Below are 26,778 nucleotides of genomic sequence, written 5' to 3'. Positions count from 1 at the left end.
TAATACTGATGTCCAATCGTTGACCCAAGTTTCTGTTATCTGCTCTTATGTAAGCAATTGTCCATTCGATGACAGAAGATCCTTTAAATTTCTAATTGTTGACCACACAGAGTCCTGAAAATCTCCCTTTGTGGACACAGGCGCTTCTAATCTGCCTTTACGTGATGCTACTGTCCCATTATTGACACAATTTTCTGTTATCTGACCTTATGGGATGCCACTGTCCAATTGTGACACAAGATCCTTTAAATTCCTAATCGTTGATCACCCAAAGTCCTGTCAATATCTCATTATGTACACAAGATCCTCCCTTGTAGACACAAGCTTGTTATCTGTCCTTTTTTTATGCAATTGTCCAGTTGTTGAAATAAGATCCCGGTCATGTTGTCATTTGTTCTCTTTACATGCTGTTATATACATTTCGCAAGCCTATTAGCTGATAGTTTTATGTAATATTTAGTATTTAGCAAACCGATCCTCATCTATCCATTCTGCATGTTTTTTTTCCATTAAAGAAGTTTCTATCTTAATCGTTTATATTTTGTAATAAACTGTGTTCACTTTATTATTTCTAATATTTTCATCTGTGTTTATTTTTGTTCTAGTTTGTTGTGAAGTAGTATAAAAAAATTTACTAAATATGTACAGTTATTTTTTCGAAAATAAACTCTATACAGTTGTGAAATTTGCATAAAAAAGCAAAAGAAATGTTGAAAGTCTAAAAAAACGTGTCTATGTTTCAGAAGTATACTTTTTTACATAATTTTAAATTAAATTATGCTGTAATAGTTTACTAAAGAACAATACAAAAAGTAGTTCTTTTACACAAAAATTAGTGAAATAAAAAAGAAGAAGTTTTAAATATTAGTTGATAATTTTTTGTCTTGTTGGTATAATTTCCTTACTGTCATACGTCTTCTTTTCTATCTTTTTCGAAATTAGAAAAAATTGTGATTGTATTTACTGTTCAGTGAAAATAACCAATAAAAAAACATTACCTTTTAAAACAACATTATTAATTAATACCTATTAGTTATTATATTAACAAATAATATGAATACATATCTTCAATCCTTAACCTCGATTTGTTCTCAACTATTTAAATTAAAATAGACTCACCATTTACTTTTATATGTTTACGTATAGATCCCAATGTGAATTTCCAAGAATAAGGTATAACACAGTCACTTTATTATTTTCAAATACTAAAATTGGCATTAAACATACGCTTTTAGAAAAGTACAAAATCTACTTCGAACAAATAAGTGTTACCAACTTTTCACTTTCTCAGTCGTTAAGTTTGCAAACAGTTGTTTTCCATTGTTGCCACGTTGTATTATTTTTCCAGTTTTTACTATAGTTGACTATCAGAAAAAAACTCAAAAACGTTTTCGTATACTTTATTAAATAAATATTTATCACATTTTTTTTTCCAATACAAATAATTAACACTATTATAAATTACATCCGATTTTCACGCGGATAAATTTCCATTTTGATGTGATTTTTGATTTTTTTTCGTATCGTTCCTCAACAAAATCTTTTCCATTCCGTGAATTGGAGATTCAAAAACTATACACAATAAAAATGCCATAGCGAAAGTTGTTATGACGTGACCGGACGTTTTACAAACCTAAAATAAATTCACTAAAACAATATCATACAATATAAAATATTAGCTAAAGGTGGTTATACACCGACCGGCAAAAAAATCGTACCCGATATAAATATTTAAAAAATGTAATTTTAAAACGAAACATTGATGTCAATGTTTACTTACCAGTTCGAATATACCCAAATATACAGGTTGTCTCATTATACCAGCGCTGTAAACTTCGACTAATCCATTCGCTAAATAAGCGCAATACGTCAACCTACTTGCCGGAATAAAAAATTTGTGGGATAAAAATTTATTAACTAAACCTAAAATAAACGAAAAAATTAGTGTAATTTTCAATATAAGAGTGATGCGAGGTCGTCGGGTATAACATTTTACCTGCGTTATTAGTAACACAAGCCAAAAGTGTCCATCCGACTGAAATTGACCAACCGACTCTATGCAAAGCCGAGTAAAAAGCGTTTTCGATGATATTCGGAACATGATCTGATTCGTAAAAAACGCCAACCCCTAAAATTGAAGCTGCTCCGCAAGTTATAGCGAAAATCCACCCCAACACATTCGCGTATGTCGGTATCTTCTCACTGAAATGAAAATTGAGCGGTTCCTGTATAATAACAACAAAAAATAATCACCCTGTATATTATACTCCACACACTATTTACACTACCACTACAACAACACTTAGAGTTGTGAGTGTAGTTTCCCCAAGTCGTACCGAACCGGTAATGAGGCATTAGTTTGACAGATGACAGTTTATTTAGGCTTACATAAATAGAATTAATATTAAAGAGAAACTTCCACGTCATGGCACATCATATTTTGTTCACTCTATGTTTTATAATAACTCTATGTTCTCGGTATGGAGTATGTACACCACAACTTAATAACGAAGTTAATCGAATATAACCGATTATAAAAAATCGAATACACAGCTGTTCGTGTATCACCTCGCTGTTGCCAGAGTTCAAATATTTCCTTTAATTTAAAAGATCTTTAACTAAAATTTTATTACCGAGAGATTGGAATTTTTTATTAGAATTTGAAAAATTTCAAAGCAAAATTGTTTTTAAATCAATAATTTTAGTAACAAAACAAATTAATCAGTTAAATAATATTTATAATTCACTTGTATGAAATTCGTCGACGAATCTGGCAACGCTGTTCGAGTTGAATAAACTTCACAAGAACGAGAAGAAACGAGAGACAGAACCGTGATCGAAGTGTCAGTGTCAACATTGAGTGGATGTGTTAACTTTAAAGTGATTTAATGTATTAATTAATTGGAGTACTCACGAATTGCTTTGTATTTTATGCACCATATACGCGTAAAATAATCCTATACAGTAGGAGCTACATCTCATGTGAGTTTTTATATAATAATTTACGAAATAGAAGTTCCTTCCAAGATCATTTACTTCCCTGAAATTAATCACTAAATAAAAGAATTTTTTCATATAATTTTTTAAAATTTCGCTTCTACACTTACGGCGGATAACCCATCATTGTTGGATCTAATCCCTCGATGTATGTAATCGTAAAAGGTACGAAAATAGACGCTAGGAAACAGAAGAACAAAATGGCTTCTCCTAATTTCGGTTTTTTCCATAGAGGGTATATCACGAACGGAGCAAGTATAAAAAGATGATAATCCACTGCTAAATACCAAGATTGAAACATACACTAGAAAAAAGAAACGCTAAAAAACCCTCCCGTTCAAATTTAGAAGCTAGACTGTCATTTTTAGTAGGCTGTTTAATTTGACTCACTAGATTATCGGTTCCTACGTAATTATTAATATATAGGAGATTGAGCCACCATGAATTTTCGCATCTTTCTTTTTCTAAGCTTACACGTGAATTCCATAACGGTCCCGAACCTATTCGAGGTAAATACGTGACGTATAATCCTAATATAACCGCATACGCAGGCGTCAGTCTGAAAAATTTATATTTTTGTTGTGGCAACGCTGTAAAAAAATGACAGTTTTTCATTTTTGTTTAATTCGAAACTCACCTGATATATCTGGCTATGTATAACATTAAAAAGTTAATTTTCCCTTTTCTTTTATCCAGTTCTAATAATAAAAGTCGACACATTAAAAAGGCACTAATTAATAAAAACGTGTCGACGATAATAGGGCTGTTTATAAAAATTGCGTGCTCTGTTTTCGTGGCCGTCTAAAAAATAATAATTACATAACAAAAGGAAATGAAATATAGTCCAGTCACTGATGGTAAAAAGACGTGGAATTTCGTAAAACAAAACATTAAAATTTGAATTTAAGTTATATTTAACCTTTTTTTTTTCAAAATCTACCGCGTGATTTTTTTTTTATGTGTGAAAACTACTCATTGTTGTGAAAAAATGAAATTTCGATAAACCAACCGTTTTAAATCATCCCTTTTTTGGGAACCACCAGACGATTTTAAAACAGATAAAATTTTTTGCTCTACTCCACCCCATTGCCACACACGAAGCACGACACCGCTTGTAAAGACGGTTTCCCGCTCATTTAACTTAATATTTTTATTATTAATCTCACGTTTAGTTTTCAATATGTCAAATTCATATATATGAATTGGAACGTTGCTGTAAAGTACCAGGTACTACTTAGATATAGATATAAAGGGCTTTGGGTTCAAGCTAGAACTTTACGTAAATATTTTCAACCATTTGGTACCTGAGAACGAGGCTATTTCATATTTTTTACGCCTTAGAGATCGACTATCTCTTTCTATTAGACGTACACCAACGATTGTTATCTTTATTCCTTATATAGTTGTAGATTGTTCCATTTCAGTGTTGCCACGTATTCTCAATTATTATAGGTAAAAACTATGACTAATAATTCAATATCTGGGCAAATATTATTATCAATTTATTCATTTATTTTATATAAATATGAGTAGTTGAGATATAATAAAGCAACTTATGTATGTTAAAGTGTTCTATAAAAAATATGGCCGTTGACAGATGATGTTATGTCGATTTTATTTTTATGGCTGCGGGATAAAAATATATTATCACTCAATAAGTCGTGTGACTAAGTAAGAAAAACACGTTTTTTTCACCAAAAATCGATTTTTTTCATAAAGACTAATGTAATAAATAAAATAGCGAAGCCATGACCTTCACAGCTGATTGTTGTGTTTTTGGACGTGGTTTACCGACTGAAATCCGTTCAGAAATTAAATTTACGATTAAATTTGGATTTTTTTGATGTTTTCTGGTGTACTTGGACTACGTGCACTTTTGAAAATACTATAAAAGTAGAGTCACTTAAATGTTGGTACTACATAAACGTCATATGGATTTGACAATGACAGCGCCATCTGTGTGTCAGTTACACGACTTATTGAGTGACGTTAAACGTCTTTATCGAAGGTACTCACCTCGAGAAAGAAACTCGTATTGATAATAGGTCCCCCGAAGATGAATATCAACGAATGACCGACTAAAATAATGAACATCGATATGAATTTTATACCGCAAATCGATTCCAGATTCAGTTGGTTCGGTTTGGTGTGGAAAAATCTTCGAGTTGTGTTTATGAGAGAGAAACAGACAAGCGTTTCTTTTACGGTATTAAATTGTTTTTGTAGTTGAGAATTCGAGTTGGCGTCGACGTTTTTTCGATGATAATATAGACACCAACAATCGAAAAACGTCGCCATGACGGTGAATGTCAAAAACGCCCCAACTATAGTTCTAAATAACGAAAAAACAATTTTATAAATAACAAATTATATTATGCGACAGAACAAATTTTCCTCAGTCCGCCCCTTTCCAAGATTTCTTATAAACGTATTTGGGAATCCATGACACGTATTTTTGGCTAAAGGTGATTAGTTCTAATAATTTATTAAAAAAAAATAATAAATTATAAATAGCAGATATTACTTTCGGTGAAAAAATTTGATAAAAAAAATATTTTTAAATAAAACGAGGATTTTCAGTTACAATTCCGCGAAAATGACAGAATTTAAAGTTTCTACCTTAACCGGAATATTAGTCACCACCTTTTAAAGGTGATATCTCGAAGCAATCACCTCTTGAATTTTATCGTATTAATTTAGATACACCCTGTATATTATTTTTGAAATTATTAGATAAGGAAGAGAATATGATAAGAAATTAGGGTATATGAGGTCGGGATGGGGAAGGGGGAGAGTTTTTAAGGGTGAAAACAGTTTATCTCGAACGTATAAAAACTATTATAAACTTTAACCCTGTATATTTCTCAAAACTGTGAAATTGAAGGAATCCAATATTAAAAGTCACTTAGACACACGTTTTCTCAATTGATTCATGTCAAAAATATATCGATATCTCAACTGGTTTTCGAGATATGGAACTTTTTATACGAGCGTGTCAAAATTTTTTCCCAAATTTGTCGATTTTTTGAGATAATTTTTAATTATACATTTTTATATTGAAAGAATATAAAAAATTATGTATATCATGTATTTTTGTACGAAAAGTTCAAAAATCATGTTAATTTTCAGATCAAATGTATAGTTTTCCGAGAAATTCAATTTTCATGAATTTTTCTCCTATAATAATTTTTTTACCGAGAAGCTGATATATTTTTCGAACTCCTCGTATCAAAAATCCCTTTTCTACAGAAATTAAAAACTGTTTGGACAATAATTTGATATATCATTCATCAAAAATTGAACTATTTGGTAGCGGCGAGTTCAATGACCCAGACACAACTGTCTGAAGCACGAACACGATAATATGTTTCGACAGTGTTGCCGAACTTCTGTCGATTCGCGATAAACCACGGCGTTTGAATGAAAATAAACAGAAGGTTGTACAATTGTTGCGTTCATAGGGGGATCTTATTAATATATAAAATGTACAGGGTGGTTCCAATTAAATTTTAAATGGACGAAAACTTGACTTACCCATAAATTATTTCTCCAGTTGTTATTGGTAATATTTTATCAGTTTCGCATGTTGGGAGATTATCATCAATAAAAACATCGTATTTTGGGGAGAACGAAGAAAATATACTGCGGACAAATATGTCTGCATCGTGCGTAGAACAAGAAGATGGTAAACAAATCGACCAATGCAGGAAATTTTTATCAAAAATCGATCTATTTCTCTAAAAAGAACATTTAAAAAGTAATTATAATCAAAAGATGACATTTTTCGTAAATTTAATCGTAGGGTTCAGTCGATTTAGATGAACGGGCACCCCTGGTATCAATTTTTGAAACTAAACATTGTATTTGGAAAACATTTTATGTTACTATTATAAAAATGGTACTAACTTTGTAAATATAATATTTATACATACCCCCATCGCCATATCCTCGGTTCTAGTATGTTTTGAAGGATCGACAAAATTTTTTTTCAAATAAATATCAATCAAACAGTACTGTACTTTAACGATACTAGCGTCATAATCATTTATTTTGATGCACTCATCAAAATTACCAAGCTGGTAATAGTTTCCGTATAAAATATTTTCCGGATGCTTAGAAAACGAATCAATCACTAAAAATCAAATTTTTTTTCAAATTATTTCCCGAAGAAAACAGATTTTTATCTCTAAATGTTCAAAATGATGTAGATTTAATGCAATACGTGGCAGTATCGAGTGTTGCCTGACTAGTAGGTATGTATACCATTTTCTTTTAGTTAATTTCATATAATCAAAATAAATTATAAATAAATACGAAATTATATAATTTTTCCACGTTATCATCAAATAAATTAACTTACTTTCTAATGCCCATCTCTCTTTTCGCCCTATGGCTTCTAAAACGTATTTAAAATCTTTAACGCAATCAGGATTTGAAATATTTTTGATAGCACCTTGTATTATTTGGAAACTAGCGTTGAAATTTATATATTCCGTTTCTTCAGTAGCTATTGGTGAATTAAGTTCAACATTTCCATTATTTTCCGCATTATAATACGTCAAATTATTACCTTAAAACAAATAAAACGATAATGTTGGTTGTCTATTTAGTAGAAGATTCCAACTAGCGTCAAGAAGAAATCAACCATAAAAAAGAAGAAGAAAAGTCATGTCATTTACGTTATCCGTTATCGACATTCGTTATACGTTATTTTTATTTTATTTTATATTTATGTATAATGTTCTTGTGCAAAAGTGAGTGTAAAAGAATGCGAAGACAACAGTTCATTATTTTCATGTTGAATTCCGACACAGTCGTACAGAGTATGTATATATAATTAAATAGTAATTTGAGTTTCCGTTATTTCAAACTAGTTTTTGATTGCGTTTATAATTTATAGAATGTTTTAATATTGTTTACTTTATCGATTATCAAAATTTTCATTGGCGTTCTTCAATTTCATGATATTAAAATAGTGTATTGCCTATATGACCAGACGTAAAAAATAACGTTCAAGGATATTACCTCCAAATACACTTTGTTAAATTTCAACTGCACTTCCTTTGATTGTAATTAATGACTTTATTTATTCATCAGTAATTGTCGGCATAATTAAATCTCGGTTTTTGAACTTGAATTTATTCTGAAGAATGGATGTTTTTAAAGGTTTCACTTGTTTTACTTCATATTAAATTGTAATAAGATAAATGTTTTGATTTTTTTATCGTTAAAGCTTGTTTCACACGAAACGGTGAATTTAAATGATTTAACATGAAAGGACAGGGTCATTTATTGAATTATAGAAAATAGAAATTCGTCAATTACGTCAGAATAAGTTTGTAACAAATAGATTTGGTTGAAAACCGTGTTTTTTGACATTTCAGTTCATCTATGACCCAATACAAGTTTATTAAATTCTTATTATCAACATTAAAATGAAAATTTAGGATAATATGTTGTTTACATAATATTAATTTTGAAATTATATGATTAAGATTTATTTAAAATGTCCTTATTTTATTTTGAGCCTTAATAATTCGATTTTAACCCTTTTGACGATATAATAAATTCTAAAATCGCCCTAATACGTTACATTTATTAATAAATGAAAGTTTTATACTAAATTTCGACTTTATATACCATTCATAAGATGGAATTAGAAATAAAACTAGTTTTTTCTTCGGGGGACAACGTGTATAGTAATTTGAATACGCATCGGGTAAATCCCAATTGATTACCTCATCACAGAATATCGATTTATAAACAATTAATATCAAATTTGTGCTTACCTGGCAATTCCACATACACAGAAACATTATTCATATTTTTTAATAAACCTGTATCGCTATTACCCGATACCCAATTATTAAAAATGAAAAATACCACAAAAAATTTGTTTACCCTCCTCGGGAATACGTCTATCATTTTATTTTTCGACGATAACAGTGTAGAATGAAGAACTGACCTCGCTCTTCTGATACCACAACGAAAGTATATTAAGTTTTGAAAATAATTCTTGGAGGTGCACGTGTAAACCTTGCCGCCGATGCTATTCAACAACAGGTGGGAGACGAAGTGTTTACAATAATATTGTTTTTGTTTGAGCGTTTAAGCATCGTACAAAAATTGTTACGATACGAGGGAGATTCGAAAAGTACCGAATCAAACGAAAAAAATATTTTTTCCCTCGGAGCTTTTACATTATTATTGATATGAGATATTCCGCGCGCTCTTTCTATGACCTACTTTATGATAAAGGCGGTTTTAATCAACGGGGCGATTTAACTGGAGAAAATCTTCGACCACAGATTCATTTTTTTCAGTGTAGGAACAGAAAATAATCCGAGGGGACTAAATCTGTCGAATAGGGTGTATTAATACTTTATTCTTAACCATATACGGCCGTTTTTTAGTATGGATTTTAAATTTACCTACTATTTTGCTTGGTAAAGTTTTTTAAATAATCCATATACCTAAATATGTATTGTTACACCCTGTATGAACTAACTCCTGATTATTTTGATCACCCAGAAATCCATAGGTCAATGAACCATTTTGATTTTTCAATATTTCGAATTGAAAGTAACGTTCAGTCGAAATATTTCTAAATCCAGTTAATTTTACGTCATTTTTGACCTTTTACAACATCCTGTATATAAAAACGAAATTATAATTTGTTTACTATTTTATAAAAGTTTCCATAGTTTTTTTTACTAGCAATTATGTTTTGATATTTCCAAAAAAAAAACTTCAATTAATTCAAAATTATTGTAATTATAAAAATGCTATCTCATATCTAAATTTGTGTATATACAGGGTGTACCACGATCAATATAATTAACGAAAACTACTGGAAAGTTTTTTTTGTTGGAAATTTCGTAGTTTGAGTTCTATTCCATTTTCCAAACCATCAAATTTGTCGATCGTATCAAAAAGTATACGTTGGAATCAAATTTCTTTGCCCCGAGCTACTTTTTTATGTTTGAAAACTCGAAATAGTCACTGGGAACTAAATTACTGAATATATTGTTCACCATTGATTAATAATTTTATTTGGTCACCCTGTACGTTGAATCTCGATCGTCTCTAACAGTTTGTTGTTGAAAAAAATTGTTATTCGTCATAATAGTCGGGTTTTGCGAACAACGTGATTCATAAACATTATATTTAACCGACTACAACGAAGAAACGAGTTTGAATTCTGAATAATGTTGAAATCGGTATCATAAATCGTATAATTTTCAACTAACAATATATATTTCGCTTGTTTGGTAATGATGTCGCGTATGTACGTGAATAATATCCTAGAAATGCCGCCCGATGCAGGAAATTTTACATCGCTTTGTATGTGCAAAACAACGCTTCTTCAAAGGTCACCTCTCTAATGGGAAACATACTAATATGTCTATTAAACTTGAATGAACTTGAGACGTTTTATTTTTTGTTCTTCTATAATTTTTTTCTTTTCATATTCCATTGTTATTTACGTGTTTCGTATGTATACAGGGTGTAGTTTTAAAAAAAATGTATATTCTTAATATTTTGAATTTAGTGAGGTTATGGTTGATAAAAATATCGACCAAATGTCGATCGGTAATATTTGTGTGTGTGTATTTAATTCAGAAAACTTTTTACACAAAGTTATATTTAATTTGAGGAAAAGAATTTTGCTAAATTTCTTATTATCCCGCAAGTCCGGACAATTAATTACGATATTTCATTTTTTAATGACCTCAAACAGCCACGTCACGAAATATAAATCAGCTGGAAGAGAAACGCAACGTTGCCAGCTTTAAATTACTGTCAATAAATAATTGCAAAATAAACAAGTTTCATAAGTTCTATTATGTTAATTTAGACAAAGAAGATACAAAAAATTTGAAATATTGTATCCAAATTTATATGAATCGTGTAATTTTCACGAGCATCACCCAAAAACTAACTAAGTACCGAAAAAATCAAATATTTAGTCATTATATAATTTATAGAAGAAAGAAATGTTATTAGCTTCAATTGCGAAAACTGCGAGATTATGTTACCCATCATTCGATTAAAATAAACACGAATCACAAAACTTCATTCTGGAGAAATAAATTTCATTTTTCAATTAACATAATATGGAAAATACCACATCTACTTTCATTATAGATAATTTGGCAACATTGCTAGCAAAATTAGTTGTCGGACAAATTATGACCGTTAGCGTTTAGATTTTTTGTTACTATGATGAAATAGGCAGTTACCGTGTTGCCAATTCGGATTTTATAAAAATCGTAGGTTGATGAGAAAATTACGTAGAAATTGCATATTTTTTTGTGAACCGAATAAAGAAGTGTAGGTGAAAATTAATATAACAAATATAAATAGATTAATAACTTGATTCCCAAGAGGTGAAGTTGAATTAGCAACATTCCTAGTCTGTTGTAGCCATTTTTATTCTATGGGAATTTAAATTTATACATAAGTTTAATAATAAAATATTCGCTATTTATTTTTAGGCCACTTTTCGCGAGAAGTAAATCTATTAGCGTTTTAGGTGATATCGGATTGAATTTATTAGTTTTCCGTAAATAGATGTAGGTTTGGCAACGTTGGCAGTTAGATAAATAGTTCGTCAGATTACGTGGACCGGTAACACCCGAAACTTTTGAAGGAGTGGCGAGTTGTCGTTAAAAAAGGCGGAGTTTCAAGCTCAGGGAAGCCATTAAATTATCATCTACCCAACGACATACGGACACAAAACCTACTGGAGATTTTTTACGTCACACAATCAATATACGAGAGAACATATTCTATCACTGTCATTAGTGAGATTTCTTAATAATTCCGAGTTTTATTGCCAAATTTAGTTGATAAAACTTGTCGGAAATGGGGTGTAAACACATTGATATGCTATCGAATATATTTAATAAAATTATTTTACAAAAATTAAAATACTAAACTGACTTTTCGATTTTTTTTTAATCGTTGACACAAATCAACACTTTTCAATGCCGCACCGTCAGCTAGATGTTCATAAACGTATTTATTTGTGCCTAGAAGAAAATAAATAGAATTGATTTATCTATACAGGGTGATTCGAAAGTTCCAATCAATCAATTTAGAGAAATTTATTTGAAAAAGAAGCAGAATTAAGAAACGGGGATAGGAAATCGATAAAAATTTGATCAAACAAATAAAATAAAGGGAAATCCATTGAAAATATGAAAAAAACTTACGAGGAAACGTCAAAAAATGACAAATTAGAATCTAAGACGTGGCGTTTTCGGTCGTAGTTTAAAGAAACATTTTTATTATTAATAAAACGCCCTGTATATCACTAGGTATATCGATTGAACTACATATAGCGATATTCTTATCATAAATTGTTGTTTATATTCTCTATAAATTGATATGATCGAAACTTCCAAACAATTACGTATATTTTTCGAATAACCTCACCTAAATTTGAAGGTTTGACTACTATAACTTGCTTGATGTTCACAACAAAGTCCCCCTCTCCACCGTTAATTTTCCTTTAAAAAAAATGTTAAAAAATATGAATTTTTGCTACAATAAGAGTCTTCAGAAGAACAAGGATCGAAAAAAAAGCACGTTCAGGCCTTTATTATGAAGCAAAACTGTGATTTTATACTTTCTACTGATGAGAACTAATCAGATCAAAACCGGTCGATAGATTGTTGCTATAAAAAAAAAGAAAAACGTGACAACCTTGCTTTCTTCTGATGAGATCCGAATAGATCGAAACCGGTCCATAGTTTGTGTTCTTTTCTCGTTGTTGCCAAAAAAAGACAAACGTGAGTATATTGCCCTTTACTGACGAGAACTAATTAGATCGAAATCGGTCGATAGTTTGTACTGTTTTCCTTGTTATCAAAAAAAAGGTACCTGATTATTTTGCCTTCTCCTGATGAGATCCAAGAAGATCGAAATCGGTCGACGTGTTATGCCTTTCTCCTTACGATCGACAAGATCAAAAATAGTTCCCCTCGTAGTTATAGAAAGATTATACTTTTGTTTCAAAATTATTATTTTCCAAAAAATACGAAAAATATCTAAACAAATATTAAACTCACCTCGTATATCAAGATTCTTTTTATTATTTACTATAACGTGACAAGTTTTGTAAAATTTTAAAATATAGTAAACAAGGTTTGTTAAAAAATATGAATTTCACACAAAAAATTCAGATTTTTCAACATACCTTGTATACAATTAAAAAAAATTGCTGATAAAGATAAATTTTTTTAAAGTACTTACTCAATAGAAATTCCCCCGGTTTCCGTTATGTAGTTTATACGAACATAAAAATAAAGTTTTTCGTCTCTATATTTGAAACTTGTATAATCATCCACGTACAACGTCCCTTCGGCTTCTCCATTCTGAAAAGAAAAGAAACTAGAATTCTAGCGGAGTATTTCTTCTTTAAACGTCTGGCAACGTTGTTAAAATACATACAGAATCTAAGGTAATGTATAAATCGAACGGATCTGACTGCATATCAGTCGTCGAGTATCGATTTTCATTTTTTCTTGCTATAATACTGCCTCCTTTATAGAAATATGGCGACTAAAACAAATATCATTTGTGTTGTTTTCTAAATAGTCAATTGAATTGTAATATTTTTTCACTTACTGTAATCATGTCAACAGTAATAATCGTCGAACTATCACCGGAGAATATTTTATAAGAATCATCGTCTAACCTGTACCAGTAAACATCTTTAGTACCTGGGAAACTCACATTTACACTTTTAGCTCCTTTATCCATAACAGGTCTAGCCAGAATAGACGAGCCTTCAAAATATTAAACATTTTTGCTTGAATTAAATACAATCAAAAGTATTTCCACCAAAGTTATAAACAAATAATAAACGTAACCTCTAAATATGATTGAACTATCGCTAATTTGAACTAAAATCCGTTTAGTAGAAAATAAGCCACATCAAGTAGAAACATTGACAAATTGAAAAGTTTCAATTTTTCTATGACCAGCGTAGAACTATGGTTTATGTTGGCAACCGTTTTATGATATTTGACAATTGACGTTATATATTTCTCATTTCTAGAAAAGTCGTTTATGTTACAAATATTTTTGATTTTTAATTTCTTTAAGACTCTCAGATAGTTTATAAGTGAGATTTGTGTATTTTATACATATTATGCCATCAAATTGTTGAAAAAACTTTCTTGAATTGCGAAATTGGAGTTGGATTTCAAATACCTCTATAAAATCAACCGTAAGTCAAATAAAAAATTATAATAACATGATTTATATTGATTAGCTAGTTAAAATAAATACTAAAACTAATTTCATACAAACAAAAATCATATATATTTGTATGTTTATTGCTAGAAATGTTTATATAGTTTTGTATTTAAAAAAACGACAACTATAAGGCTACTTATTGGAAGTTTATATAAGTTTTACAATATAAGGATGATTTTTACGTAATAACTGAAATTCCATGTGATTTTCCACTAGTAAAATTGATTCTATAAGTGGTTATACACAGGATGTAACATAAATAAGTGAAAACGTTTCAACTTGAGCTTAAAATATTGAGATTGAGATGGAATATGAATTGCAGGTTGTTTTAATTAGAAAAATTTAAAAACTTCATAAATACTAAAACTAATTTCACACAAACAAAAATCATATATATTTGTATGTTTATTATGTCTAGAAATGTTTATATAGTATTTATTTAAAAAAAGTACAACTATAAGGGTGCTTATTGGAAGTTTATATCAGTTTTACAATATAAGGATGATTTTTACGTATTAACTGAAATTCCATGTGATTTTCCACTAGTAAAATTGATTCTATAACTGGTTATATACAGGATGTAACTTAAATAAGTGAAAAAGTTTCAACTTGAGCTTAAAATATTGAGATTGAGATGGAATATGAATTGCAGGTTGTTTTAATTAGAAAAATTTAAAAACTTCATGTACCCAGTACTTTGAAATTATTTGCTACGTTTTTCTCATGTTTGATAGGGACTGTAAACCGCAAAAAATGATTTCGAATGTTCAATTTGTTCAAGAAATTTCAATATTTCAACCTCAAGACTTGACAAATAAAATGTTTTCAATTATTAACGAAACATGCTACGTTATTTATTGTTCTTTGGCATTTTTGATATTTTTTGATTATAAATCACTACTTGCAACTTGTTTTTCCTTTTTGGAAACAACATTTAGCAGAAAGAGATCAACAACTTCACTTAATTTTCAAAAAAATATTACAAATATCATATTTTTTCATAAAAGCTGTTCATCAACTCACCGATTCCTACCGGATACATTCAATATACTCACCCAACAAAATATGATAGTCCTGATTTGTAGTTCCTGGATATTCGTAGAATATAGGCCTTATAACTGGATCCCCAGAAATGGTGTGCTCGTAAAACAAAGTATACCACATGGGTATGTGACTATATCTCACTTCCATAGCGTTCCGGATAACATTTTGAACGTCTTTCTCGAATAGATAGGGTTCCCTTCGTCCGACGGTGTTCGAGGCATGTCCTCTGAAGAAAGGCAACCATATAGCGGCCTAAAACAAAATTATAACCATCCGAGCGTCACCTGGATTGTTCCTAACTCACTTGGTACCATCTTTGAAGTAGCTCCGCGGTAGGTTCGTCGAAAAACCCACCGACGTCTGCTCCGCAAAAAACTAAACCGACTATATTTGATAGGAGGCACTCGGAGTAACTGATCTGTAGGTACGGCCAATCGGCGGTATTGTCTCCCGTCCACATGGCGGCGTAACGTTGACTTCCGGCAAAAGTGGAACGCGTCAAAATGAACGGTCTAATCGTACCGTTATCTCTATCCATCAATCCTTTGTGGGTACTCATTGTCTACAATTAATATCCGCGTATAAATCGATTTAAATTATTAGTACGGTAATTCGTACGTGAAGTAAACCGTAAATGTTGTGTACGTCTCTGTGTTGAACTTCTCCGTAGTGTAGAACGTCGTACGGCAAACTTTTTTCGGTCGAATCGTCGAATACTGACGGTTCGTTCATGTCGTTCCAAATACCGGCCAAAGTCGAGGTGGAATTCACAAATTTGTCGTAGCTATACCAACTTGAGTAATAATTTCGAGCTTCCGGATTGAGGAAGTCGATGTAACTCGACGGACCGGGCCAACAACTACCTGAAATTGTCCATTCGACATCAAGACGAGGATGACACATATTAATGCCGGTAGACTTTAATATAAATATACAGATTCAATGACATTTACAGCAGAAGTCTATAGACATTGTAAGATATTCATAGAAAGCGACAGACACTTCTAGAAATGTTTATAGACATTGATTAGTATTGACAGAAGGTGGTAGAAGTCTATAGACATTGACAGATATTCATAGAAAGTGATAGACACTTCTAGAAATGATTATAGACATTGATTAGTATTGACAGAAGATGGTAGAAGTCTATAGACATTGACAGATATTCATAGAAAGTGATAGACAATCCTAGAAATGTTCATAGACATTGATTAGAATTGACAGAAGGTGGTAGAAGTCTATAGACATTGTAAGATATTCATAGAAAGCGACAGACACTTCTAGAAATGTTTATAGACATTGATTAGTATTGACAGAAGGTGGTAGAAGTCTATAGACATTGACAGATATTCATAGAAAGTGATAGACACTTCTAGAAATGATTATAGACATTGATTAGTATTGACAGAAGATGGTAGAAGTCTATAGACATTGACAGATATTCATAGAAAGTGATAGACAATCCTAGAAATGTTCATAGACATTGATTAGAATTGACAGAAGGTGGTAGAAGTCTATAGACATTGTAAGATATTCATAGAAAGCGACAGACACTTCTAGAAATGTTTATAGACATTGATTAGTATTGACAGAAGGTGGTAGAAGTCTATAGACATTGACAGATATTCATAGAAAGTGATAGACACTTCTAGAAATGATTATAGACATTGATTAGAATTGACAGAAGGTGGTAGAAGTCTATAGACATTGACAGATATTCATAGAAAGTGATAGACAATCCTAGAAATGTTTATAGACATTGATTAGTATTGACAGAAGGTGGTAGAAGTCTATAGACATTGACAGATATTCATAGAAAGTGATAGACAATCCTAGAAATGTTCATAGACATTGATTAGAATTGACAGAAGGTGGTAGAAGTCTATAGACATTGACAGATATTCATAGAAAGTGATAGACAATCCTAGAAATGTTTATAGACATTGATTAGTATTGACAGAAGGTGGTAGAAGTCTATAGACATTGACAGATATTCATAGAAAGTGATAGACACTTCTAGAAATGTTCATAGACATTGATTAGAATTGACAGAAGGTGGTACAAGTCTATAGACATTGACAGATATTCATAGAAAGTGATAGACACTTCTAGAAATGTTTATAGACATTGATTAGAATTGACAGAAGATGGTACAAGTCTATAGACATTGACAGATATTCATAGAAAGCGATAGACACTTCTAGAAATGTTCATAGACATTGATTAAAATTGACAGAAGGTGGTAGAAGTCTATAGACATCGACAGATATTCATAGAAAGCGATAGACACTTCTAGAAATGTTTATAGACATTGATTAATATTGAGACAAAATGGTGGGAGTGTATAGACATTGGCTCATCTATAGAGAGTGATAGACACGCCTAGAAAGATTTATAGACATTGATAGACAAAGAAAACGTTCACAAATATTGCCAGATATCGAAAAAAAAAATAATATTCATAGATATTGATAGTCGCCGTTGGATATTGATAGAAATTTATTAGATTTTGAAAACTGCGCGCAACACGATCGATCTAAAATGTACTAACCAACGTAATCGGTTCCGTTCGACCATTGTACGAAATATTTATCTTTGGCTCCTTCGTAAACTGGATAATTTACATCGACTTTAATATGAGGATCAATAATCGCCACCAACTTTTTATTCGCTCCGGATATGTTTGCTTGGAATTGGATCGGATCCGAATAATTGACCGGATTCCAAGTGAAATACTTTTTCTCGTCGGTGTAATCGATGTCCAGCCAAATGGCGTCTAGCGGAAAATGGTTCCGGCTCATCGAAGTGACGACGTTCCAAGCGTCTTCTTGTGTAAAATACGACCAACGACACTGGTGGTAACCGAGGGTCCACAACTGAAGGAGAAATATCGTGAAAACGCGATCGGAAACAAAAAAAATTTCGGTACCTGAGGCATGTGCGCGACGCCTGTCAATCCGGTAAACTGTCTAACGACCGCTTTCGGCGTATCGCCGAGTAAAATGAACAAATCCAACGCGCCGCTTTCCGCCATGAAATAAACGTAACCGGAAGTCGAATTGTACCACAGATCCACCCATTGTTCGGCGGCGTTGTGTAAAAATATACCGGAAGTGTGTTTTTCGCTGGAACGAAAACGATTTAGTACACATCGGTCGAGCGAGTTATCATCGAAGTTCACTCACGAATGTCCATAAACGACCGGAACTGTTCCGTATAAAGGGCCGAGCCCGTTGGCCGGGTAATTGGCGTTATCCGAATTTCTGTTTCTGTAAGGATCCGATAAAACCTTTCCGGACGAATCCTTCGTGACTGGTAACTCTAATTTGACGGCGTGATGGTGGAGACCGTACAGTTGGATGATATCGGAAAATTCGGCGACGAATCCGAAAGCGTTATCCACCTGCAATTATGTACGACAAAACAGAATGGACTAGAACGCCATTTTGACCCTCGAAAAGTTGATTTATTGATAAAATTAGAGCAAAGGTTTTGTCGTAGCGTCTAAAGTACGTGTTGTTGGTAAATTTCGGCACCATTCAATATTTATAACGAACCTTCGTCGATCCAGACTTCGATATCGTGACCAAAAATACGACACGAAGCGAATAAAACCCCATATCAACCGGATATAACGGTAAAACCACGGGATGTTGATGCTGCTGTAGTTTCGGGCGAAACTCTATCGGCGCTGGTGACGTAAGCAGGCGATTAATGCGTTACAACAAAAAATGGCGGTAAATTGCAAAATTCTTGTTGCTATGTGCCCGATAATTGAAAAAATTGAACTCAACATCGTTTTTCGACCCATTAACAGATTTTTTTGCTTTAATGTAAACGCTCTTCGATTGTTTTATGACTCTTATCGAGTTTAATGACTTGGTTTTTGATCATCTAAGTACTGTTGATGATGTTTTGTTTGTATTTTCAATTTTTGAATTGCCACCACCGTCTCGTCGAAACTTGTATCGAGCCGTAACGGTGTAGTTGGTAAGGTTGTCCAAAGGAGTGTTACGAACAAACCCGCGTACAGGTGGAGCTAATATAAGCGTGTTAAAATGTACTTACCTGACTGAATACCAAATTTTCCCCTACGAAAACTATTTCCAAAATATCCTCATAATAAAATTCTACCTTGAACGAAGTTCCTGATGTTATAACAACTTTGAGAGATCCATCTTTTGGCGATAATGTTACTAAATCGGCGTTTGATTTGTCTACGACGACTCTAGTAATATTTTGAAACATTATACGGCGTATAAAAAAAGTTTTCGTTATTTTAAATAGTATTTATTTAATAAAAATGAACTTTGTGTTTACCCTATTTTGGTATTGCGAACTAAACTGATAAATAAAGAAATATAAAAACTAATTCATGCTCAAACTTACTCTAAAACATCTGGTTCTTTAAATAAAACGTCTTTCAATTCATATCTTGTTTTATTTTTTTCCGTAACCTTTACTCTTACTGTATAATTTTCAAGGATAGTTATTTTTAAATCAAGTTCTTGTTTATCTTTATTAACTAATGGAATTGTGACCACATTGTTATCTTCACTAATTTCATCAAACTGGGGACTAAATTGCACTGGTTCAATGTTTCTCAGTTCTCTAGAATGTTTTAAATAACTAATTAAAGAAAATATTCCATAACTGAATTTATTTAAAACATAGTTTGACTTTTCTTCTTCTCTTTTATCGTTTGTCTTATTTCCTCGAAACATATTTGTACTATGTAGGCAACCAACATTTCAAGATCATTCATATTATAATTTTGTATTTATCGTTTAATTTCAATTTTGTTTATAACGGAATAAAAATAAAATCAGTATAAAAATCATATTCCGATAGTCAAAATGTTTATAATGATATTTATTCGTCTGAAAAAGCCAATCATAAGCGCTGAATAACCTTATCAACCGAGGCCTTTCTAATTTAAAAGAAGAAGTATAGCACTTGTCCGTTTATTATTGAAGTAAAAGTCATTTTAATAGATTCATTTCATAGTTCAAGAGCAATAGTTTTTATTATTCAGGACTTACTTGCAAAAATTGATGTCTTTACATGATTTATAAATGTCTGTTGAACCATAATTAAGAAACAATACGAGCATTAATAACCTGCAAGGAAAAAAATGGACTAATTTATTATGAGGTATGTAGTTTACAACATGCTTATTTGACATAGTTTTTAATATTTCTGAATTATGTGTTTGTTACTTCGTATAATAATTAAATAACAATCGTTGATACATACCTTAACATTGTTAAGACGAAGTTCGAGTTGAAAATATCTGTTATATTTTAATGAATCCAGGTTAAGTTACTGAATGGTGTTTACTCTAATTTTTAATAATTACTCGAAAATATTATGATAAAAAGTTGTTTTTATCACACTTTTATCTCCCCCCGATGATGCATCATTATCGAAAAATTAATTCGTAAGATATACAGAGTGGAGTCAATATGAAAACTCTTCCCGCTTGATATCTTTTAATAAATAATTTGTTTATGTAATTCTTCTGACCCCTCTATCGTCTGCTCACATGATTAAACAGAAATTCTTTACATTTATGAGGAAATTTTTTCTTATAATTGTATTAATGGTTATGTTGTTATCTAAAAGTTAGATTTTTATAAATTTCAATCTGTATATTACCAACTCAAGTTATTTCGTTTATAAGAGGAAATAACAAACACTCTATATGAAGTTAATAATTTTTTTATCGTTTGTAAATAATATAAATAACACTTGAGTGCATTGATAAATGGTTATGAAATAGCAGAATTTGACCTTCGATTTTATTTGCCAAGATAAAGTTCATAGAAAAACGAATATCCTAATCTAAAGTACTGTTTATTTTTGTATAAAATATGTCCCAACGAAAAATATCTACCTTAAATAAATGCAATAAAAAATTTCAAATTCGTAGTTTCATTCCAAAATCCTTTGTATGATAAAAATATTTTAAATTATGGCAACACCGCTATGTAAACGTTTTTAAAACCTTTAGTACCCGTAACCACAGATCTACATGTATTTGCTTTAAACTGTTCAGATCAGCTGTTTTCTTATATTGTCTAATTTTAATCATCTATGATTCTTCTTTTTTAGTAAGTAAACATCGATCTTGGAGGTTGACCATCTACCCGAAATTATTTAATTGAATTTGAAATCTTTTCTTTCTTATAAAATATGTGATATACAAAAACATTTTGAGTGATTAATATTATATCTAATCATTTTTATTTAAATTTGTTCATGCTTAGATAAATTCGAAGAGCCACTTCAATAGAAGCTGTAGTTCATTTGGTTGATACTAAGTTCTTCTTTTTTTTAGTTGGACTTCGTACTATCAACTGATCATGTACCTATACATTATATTATGTTTTAAAATCTCGAAATTTCTTATAAAATTTGATTTAAAATATCGTTTATGCTTTAAACAGAATTTTTGGAGATAAATATTACAACGAATAATATTTATTTTAAATTCTTAATACTTAAATCGACTTAATTACAAACATGAATGAAGTTAAGGGTAGTTATACGAGGAAAAAATAAATAACAAATTTTTCGATAGTTTTTATTGTTTTTTTCTTCAAAAATCAACATAACCTAAATTACAATTGCACTAAACTTTAGCGTATTTTCTCCCAACGATTGCTTTCACAAAAATTTTCAAAAAAACAACCAAAATAACCACAATCCCTATCAACATAACTGTATGATTGAAATTAAATTCGATCTTCTTTTCCACTACGAGCCTTATTGTACCGGCCAGTTCGTCATGTTGCCAACAACTGTAAACATTCGAATCCGATATTTTCGCTTGATTAATACGAATTCTATCAGTGATTGTAATAAAAATCCTCCCTTTAGATTCGGAAGATATTATTTCCGGTATTAACTTTTTACTACCGATTTGCCATTGAATCGGCGAATCGGTGTTCAAGCTCCCGGGACAACTTAATATTATACTTTTGCCTTTCACCCCGTATATAACTTGTCTTGCTACCGGGGGCTCCAGTGGGGGAAGAGGCTGTAACATCGAGTAAATACCCGCCGAATTATTAGCCTGAAATAGGTGTTTAGAAATTTATCACATTTTTGAATGATTTTTGGTCTAATTTGAATCACCTTTTCTATGACGTTACCATGTTTATCCTTAACTAGAAAAATTTCATTCGTGGGGCACTTTAATTTACAAAACCCGGTGATTATTTCGTTGTTTCTTGTTCGTACAGGTGGCAGTTCACCAATACTTATCGGCATTATGTGAGAATTACAAGGTATGCCAAATTTAAAAACGTTAAATAATTCAAAATCTGCATTTTGAACTGTTTTGATAGTTTTGTTATGACTAACGCTGAAATTAGTATTGATTTCGTTCTCTTTTGAGGTTGTACTTTTAGTTTCTTTTGAATAAACGCTACAATAACCTAAGAAACCAATAAAAATATAAATATATTTCAAAACGACTGTTTTTTTTAATTCTTACACTTTATTTAATCGATGAGAGATCAAAAACAGATAAATCCAGTTCTTATCAACATACATTGTAAACTTTTATCAAGTTGGAGTTTCTAATGGGGCTAAGATCAAGAGGAGATTACGTAAGTACATACAAAAGTCATGTAAGTATAACTACAACACACTTTTTGAAAAACACTGTAGATATTCATTTTCGAATACAATGACAACTAATATATGATGAATTAACTTCAAATATTTAAAACTGGTTAGATTAAAAAGTTGTAGATAATCAGAATTACAACATACCTTAATAATGTCTCTCGTTGAAAATTTTTAAGCAACATTTTACCAAATATTTTGAACATATTAAACTTGATTTTGTTGGTTAAATAATCTCACAAATTATATCCACATACTTTTAATAATATAGATGGAATTTTTATTAATTAAAACAACAAAAACAATAACAAAATATTACATAAATCACAACAAACAACTCTAATGTCAAAAAAGTTGCTAGCAAAATGACGGAATTTTTATGACAAGCACGGCAACCATAGAACTAACAATTAATTATATGATTGTATTGACAGATTTGTTTGTGGATTACAATTAAAATGAATTTCGAACGAGTAGGGCTGTGTAAAACGCGTCAACTCTAAATTATGTATATGAACAGAATCAATTTAGGGATCGAATCTATATGACGCGAATATGGAAGAAAACATCAGAACTGAGTGAATAATTTATTAAGTGAGCTTTATGGATGTTATGTAATATTTGATGATATTCGTACAGTTCGATGGCCTTCGGATAGTGTAGTTAGTGTGGTGGTAACATTAAGTTTAATATTATTGATCGATGATTCATATATACTTACCTAATTTATGTTTTTTACCGACAATTCCGCAAGTACTACACGTGGACCAATCAGACCATTCAGTATCTAAAACTAAATTGTACTCGTTTAAATATTCGGGTACTTTGGGATAAGGACCAAGCGGTGCTCGTTGATTGTGTACGGCGTCAAAATTACTGTCATTAACACTGATCACTGTTAAAAAATAGGGAGCAGTAGCGGCTTCGCCCAAAGTACACATATATTGACCAGAATGAGTGCTGTCTAAATTATAAATATGTAAAGTTTTTTCTTTCGGTGATAGTATAATATTTTCATGAAATTCAACTGGTTCCAAATGTAAACCGTCTAGAAAAATATACAAAGAAAGGTTAGGACGAGGTATGAATCTACCAATGACCTGAGTTTATAACCTTTGGCAGCCCATTGCCAAACAACTAATTCCATTAGTTCGGCTTCTAGAGGACTAACGCATATTTTACATTCTAATTTCACATTTCCACCCTCAAACCCCAAAATCGCTTCTGGACATAACGACAAATTATCTCCGATATAATTTTGTTGGGCTCTTAAACAAGAATAGTAATTTTCCCATAAGTCCTCGTTGATTTTTAAATATTTTGGATTCGTTCCTGGATAATCTGAAGCGATATGTCCTAAAAAATTTAGAGATTTCTCACTACTTTGAGTCCTGTAAACCTCGGAAGCCTTTTGACGAAGCTTTTTCAATGAATCACCAAATAAAGCGATAGTTTGGGTGAGAAGTAACATGGAAATTGCTATTTGGATATAATGCATTGTTTGACAGACGATAAATTGAAAATCTGATCAACAAATTTGACAATCAAGTTACGTAACGGGTCCAAAAGGGGTAAGTATAAAGATAATTGGCGCCTCTTGTCAATTGTCACCGTCAACGGGAGTTGATCTCGGTTGTGAGAAATACCAGCCATTTCTATCTGATGTCGTCATGGTATTATATATTTATAAATATGATTTCAATATTAGGAAATTCGAATCTATATATTTCTAATACTAACTTAGGTCCCTTCCCAACAAATTTTCAACTATTATCTATTAGTATTAGCAAGACAGGAATTGAATAAGCGGGGTAAATTATCACGTAAAATTAAAACAGAAGAAACATCCGTTATCTATGATAAAAACAAATGTAACCTAAAAATTTAATATGTATGAAGTAGAACGAATAGTTTCTCCCGAAGTATGTAAAAAACTAATTGAATGTAAGAACATTAAAATTGATAATATGAAGTATTTATAGGATGTTATATTGCAGATAATATAGATACAACTTTAAAATTCTTAATAACAGACATTCAAAAATTAATAGAAATCACCGATTTATCTTGTGAAGAGTTACTAGAAATTCGAATAAAGATTTCCAAAAATGTACACAATCCGAATAAAATAATCAGAGGTATTTATTATTTTATTTAAATAAATACTATTTTATATCTACAATGAATCGTAGCTATTGATATTGTACCTTGGAGACGGTTAAGTACGGGTTGTATCGCTATAAACTCTCTAATTAGAGGCGGAATCCCCGTGAATGGTATTATAGAAATATTCGGTTGTAGTGGCGTCGGAAAGACTCAGTTTTGCCTCCAACTAGCTCTTCAAGCTCAATTACCTTTACATAAAAACGGATTAGAAACAGGTTTACTGGACAGAAAATTTAGGTTCCATCATTCAATAAACCATTTTTAGGGGTGGTTTATATTTGCACAGAAGATGTTTTCCCTTCGAAAAGGTTTCATCACCTCGCAAATATTTTCAAAGCTAAACACAATTTATCAGAAAACGATTTTGAAAGTTCGGTTTTCCTGAAACACGTTACAGATATTCAACAATTACAAAATTGTTTATCAACTGAGCTACCTATTTTGTTCAGGAAGGAAAATATCGGTTTAGTCGTTGTTGATTCTATAGCAGGACCGTTTCGTGGGGAAAACGAAAATGAAGTGCTGGCCAGAAGTAGAGAGATAATTGATTTAGTTACTAAATTGAAAATAATCAATGAAGAATTTAAGGCGGCTGTTGTTTGCACCAATCAAGTAAGAACGTTTCGTTATTTTTCTAATAAATTGTTTATTCATCATAGAGGAATACCTAGTGCTCATTTCAATATAAAAGTATTGGGGTTTTTCTTTTCAGTCTTTTTCTATCCATTTTTCCACTCTTTTCTTTATTCTTCTCTCCGTTGATTCCATGTTTTCCCTTTAAATTCCTCAAGTTTCATTATAAACATTCAGACATCATCTGTGTTATATTTTTTTGCGATTCGAAATATAATTAGAGTATATTTTATAAAGGTGACTGAAGATATTATTAAAAATAAAACGGAACCTTGTCTTGGCCTTGTCTGGACTAACAGCATCAATTATAGATGTCAAATAACAAGAAATAACAACAGCACGTTAAGGGAATTCGAAGTGGTTTTTTCACCGGACGTACCAACTGGAAGGTGCAGCTTTTCCATAACCGAAGAAGGTTTACAAAACGAAGATTGTATGGAATATTAATAAAATATATTTTAATTATTGTGTTATTTTTTAAATGACTAAAAATCATTAGAATCCTTCGAATTATCGAAAAATGTCGATTTTAATCATATTCATTCATATGATATACAAATAAACAGACGTCAAATGTCATTTTTCATATTGCTGTCAACCTCAAAGTCGTTTATAAGCGACTAGTCATGCAAAATCTCATTATTTCGTCAGAGTTAAAATTTACAAAAATCTTTGAACCCATTTTTTCGAATTATCGGGAAATCGCCTTCAATCGATATTTTGACACTGCATTTATATATTATACAAATAAACAGACGTCAAATGTCATTTTTCATAGTGCTGTCAACCTCAAAGTCGTTTATAAGCGACTAGTCACAGAGTCTCGTTATTTCACCCGAGTCAAAAAATTTGCCAAACTCTTTATTTTTTAGAATGATCGAGAAATATCGATTTCAATCAATATTTTGACACTTCATTTATATGACATACGAATGACCAGACGTCAAATGTCATTTTTTCATCGAATTGTCAACTTTAAAGTTGTTTAAAGTCACTAGTGACGCAAAGTCTTATTAATTCATTTGAATTGTAATC

General features: G+C 31.1%; 4 protein-coding genes and 1 long non-coding RNA gene across 5 annotated transcripts; 2 read left to right on the top strand and 3 right to left on the bottom strand.

Annotated features, from left to right (window-relative positions):
• Window positions 1-1,384: 1,384 nt before the first annotated feature.
• LOC130893392 (nose resistant to fluoxetine protein 6-like) lies at window positions 1,385-9,063 on the bottom strand. The gene is made up of 12 exons (XM_057799453.1): window positions 8,787-9,063; window positions 7,358-7,567; window positions 6,930-7,129; window positions 6,532-6,734; window positions 5,014-5,329; window positions 3,635-3,798; window positions 3,388-3,556; window positions 3,108-3,301; window positions 2,915-3,040; window positions 1,997-2,202; window positions 1,781-1,923; window positions 1,385-1,633 (listed from the first exon to the last, which is right to left on the bottom strand). Exons 1-12 carry the CDS (start codon window positions 8,920-8,922, stop codon window positions 1,475-1,477), a joined length of 2,226 nt encoding a protein of 741 aa, XP_057655436.1. The 5' UTR covers window positions 8,923-9,063; the 3' UTR covers window positions 1,385-1,474.
• LOC130893393 (uncharacterized) lies at window positions 7,693-11,943 on the top strand. Its single transcript, XR_009059198.1, has 2 exons — window positions 7,693-7,820; window positions 11,496-11,943. It is a non-coding gene; the product is annotated as an uncharacterized LOC130893393 (long non-coding RNA).
• LOC130893391 (neutral alpha-glucosidase C-like) lies at window positions 11,886-21,169 on the bottom strand. Its single transcript, XM_057799452.1, has 15 exons — window positions 20,566-21,169; window positions 20,352-20,429; window positions 19,699-19,920; window positions 19,378-19,537; window positions 18,495-18,712; window positions 18,239-18,434; window positions 17,861-18,185; window positions 15,928-16,172; window positions 15,614-15,871; window positions 15,321-15,561; window positions 13,633-13,793; window positions 13,456-13,566; window positions 13,258-13,379; window positions 12,439-12,512; window positions 11,886-12,032 (listed from the first exon to the last, which is right to left on the bottom strand). Exons 1-15 carry the CDS (start codon window positions 20,571-20,573, stop codon window positions 11,926-11,928), a joined length of 2,526 nt encoding a protein of 841 aa, XP_057655435.1. The 5' UTR covers window positions 20,574-21,169; the 3' UTR covers window positions 11,886-11,925.
• A 712-nt stretch (window positions 21,170-21,881) lies between these two features.
• Window positions 21,882-24,499, bottom strand: LOC130893390 (uncharacterized). The gene is made up of 4 exons (XM_057799450.1): window positions 24,058-24,499; window positions 23,666-23,992; window positions 22,450-22,751; window positions 21,882-22,387 (listed from the first exon to the last, which is right to left on the bottom strand). The coding sequence occupies exons 1-4, from the start codon at window positions 24,440-24,442 to the stop codon at window positions 21,944-21,946; spliced, it is 1,458 nt and encodes a 485-aa protein (XP_057655433.1). The 5' UTR covers window positions 24,443-24,499; the 3' UTR covers window positions 21,882-21,943.
• A 308-nt stretch (window positions 24,500-24,807) lies between these two features.
• Window positions 24,808-26,206, top strand: LOC130893389 (DNA repair protein XRCC3). The gene is made up of 5 exons (XM_057799449.1): window positions 24,808-24,888; window positions 24,942-25,082; window positions 25,137-25,325; window positions 25,376-25,722; window positions 25,981-26,206. Exons 1-5 carry the CDS (start codon window positions 24,834-24,836, stop codon window positions 26,188-26,190), a joined length of 942 nt encoding a protein of 313 aa, XP_057655432.1. The 5' UTR covers window positions 24,808-24,833; the 3' UTR covers window positions 26,191-26,206.
• The last annotated feature ends 572 nt before the right edge of the window (window positions 26,207-26,778 follow it).

The sequence above is a fragment of the Diorhabda carinulata genome, chromosome 4 (genome assembly GCF_026250575.1).
Source record: "Diorhabda carinulata isolate Delta chromosome 4, icDioCari1.1, whole genome shotgun sequence".
In the NCBI taxonomy this organism is placed as follows: Eukaryota; Metazoa; Arthropoda; class Insecta; order Coleoptera; family Chrysomelidae; genus Diorhabda; species Diorhabda carinulata.
This window is presented reverse-complemented; position numbering and strand designations above follow the sequence as displayed.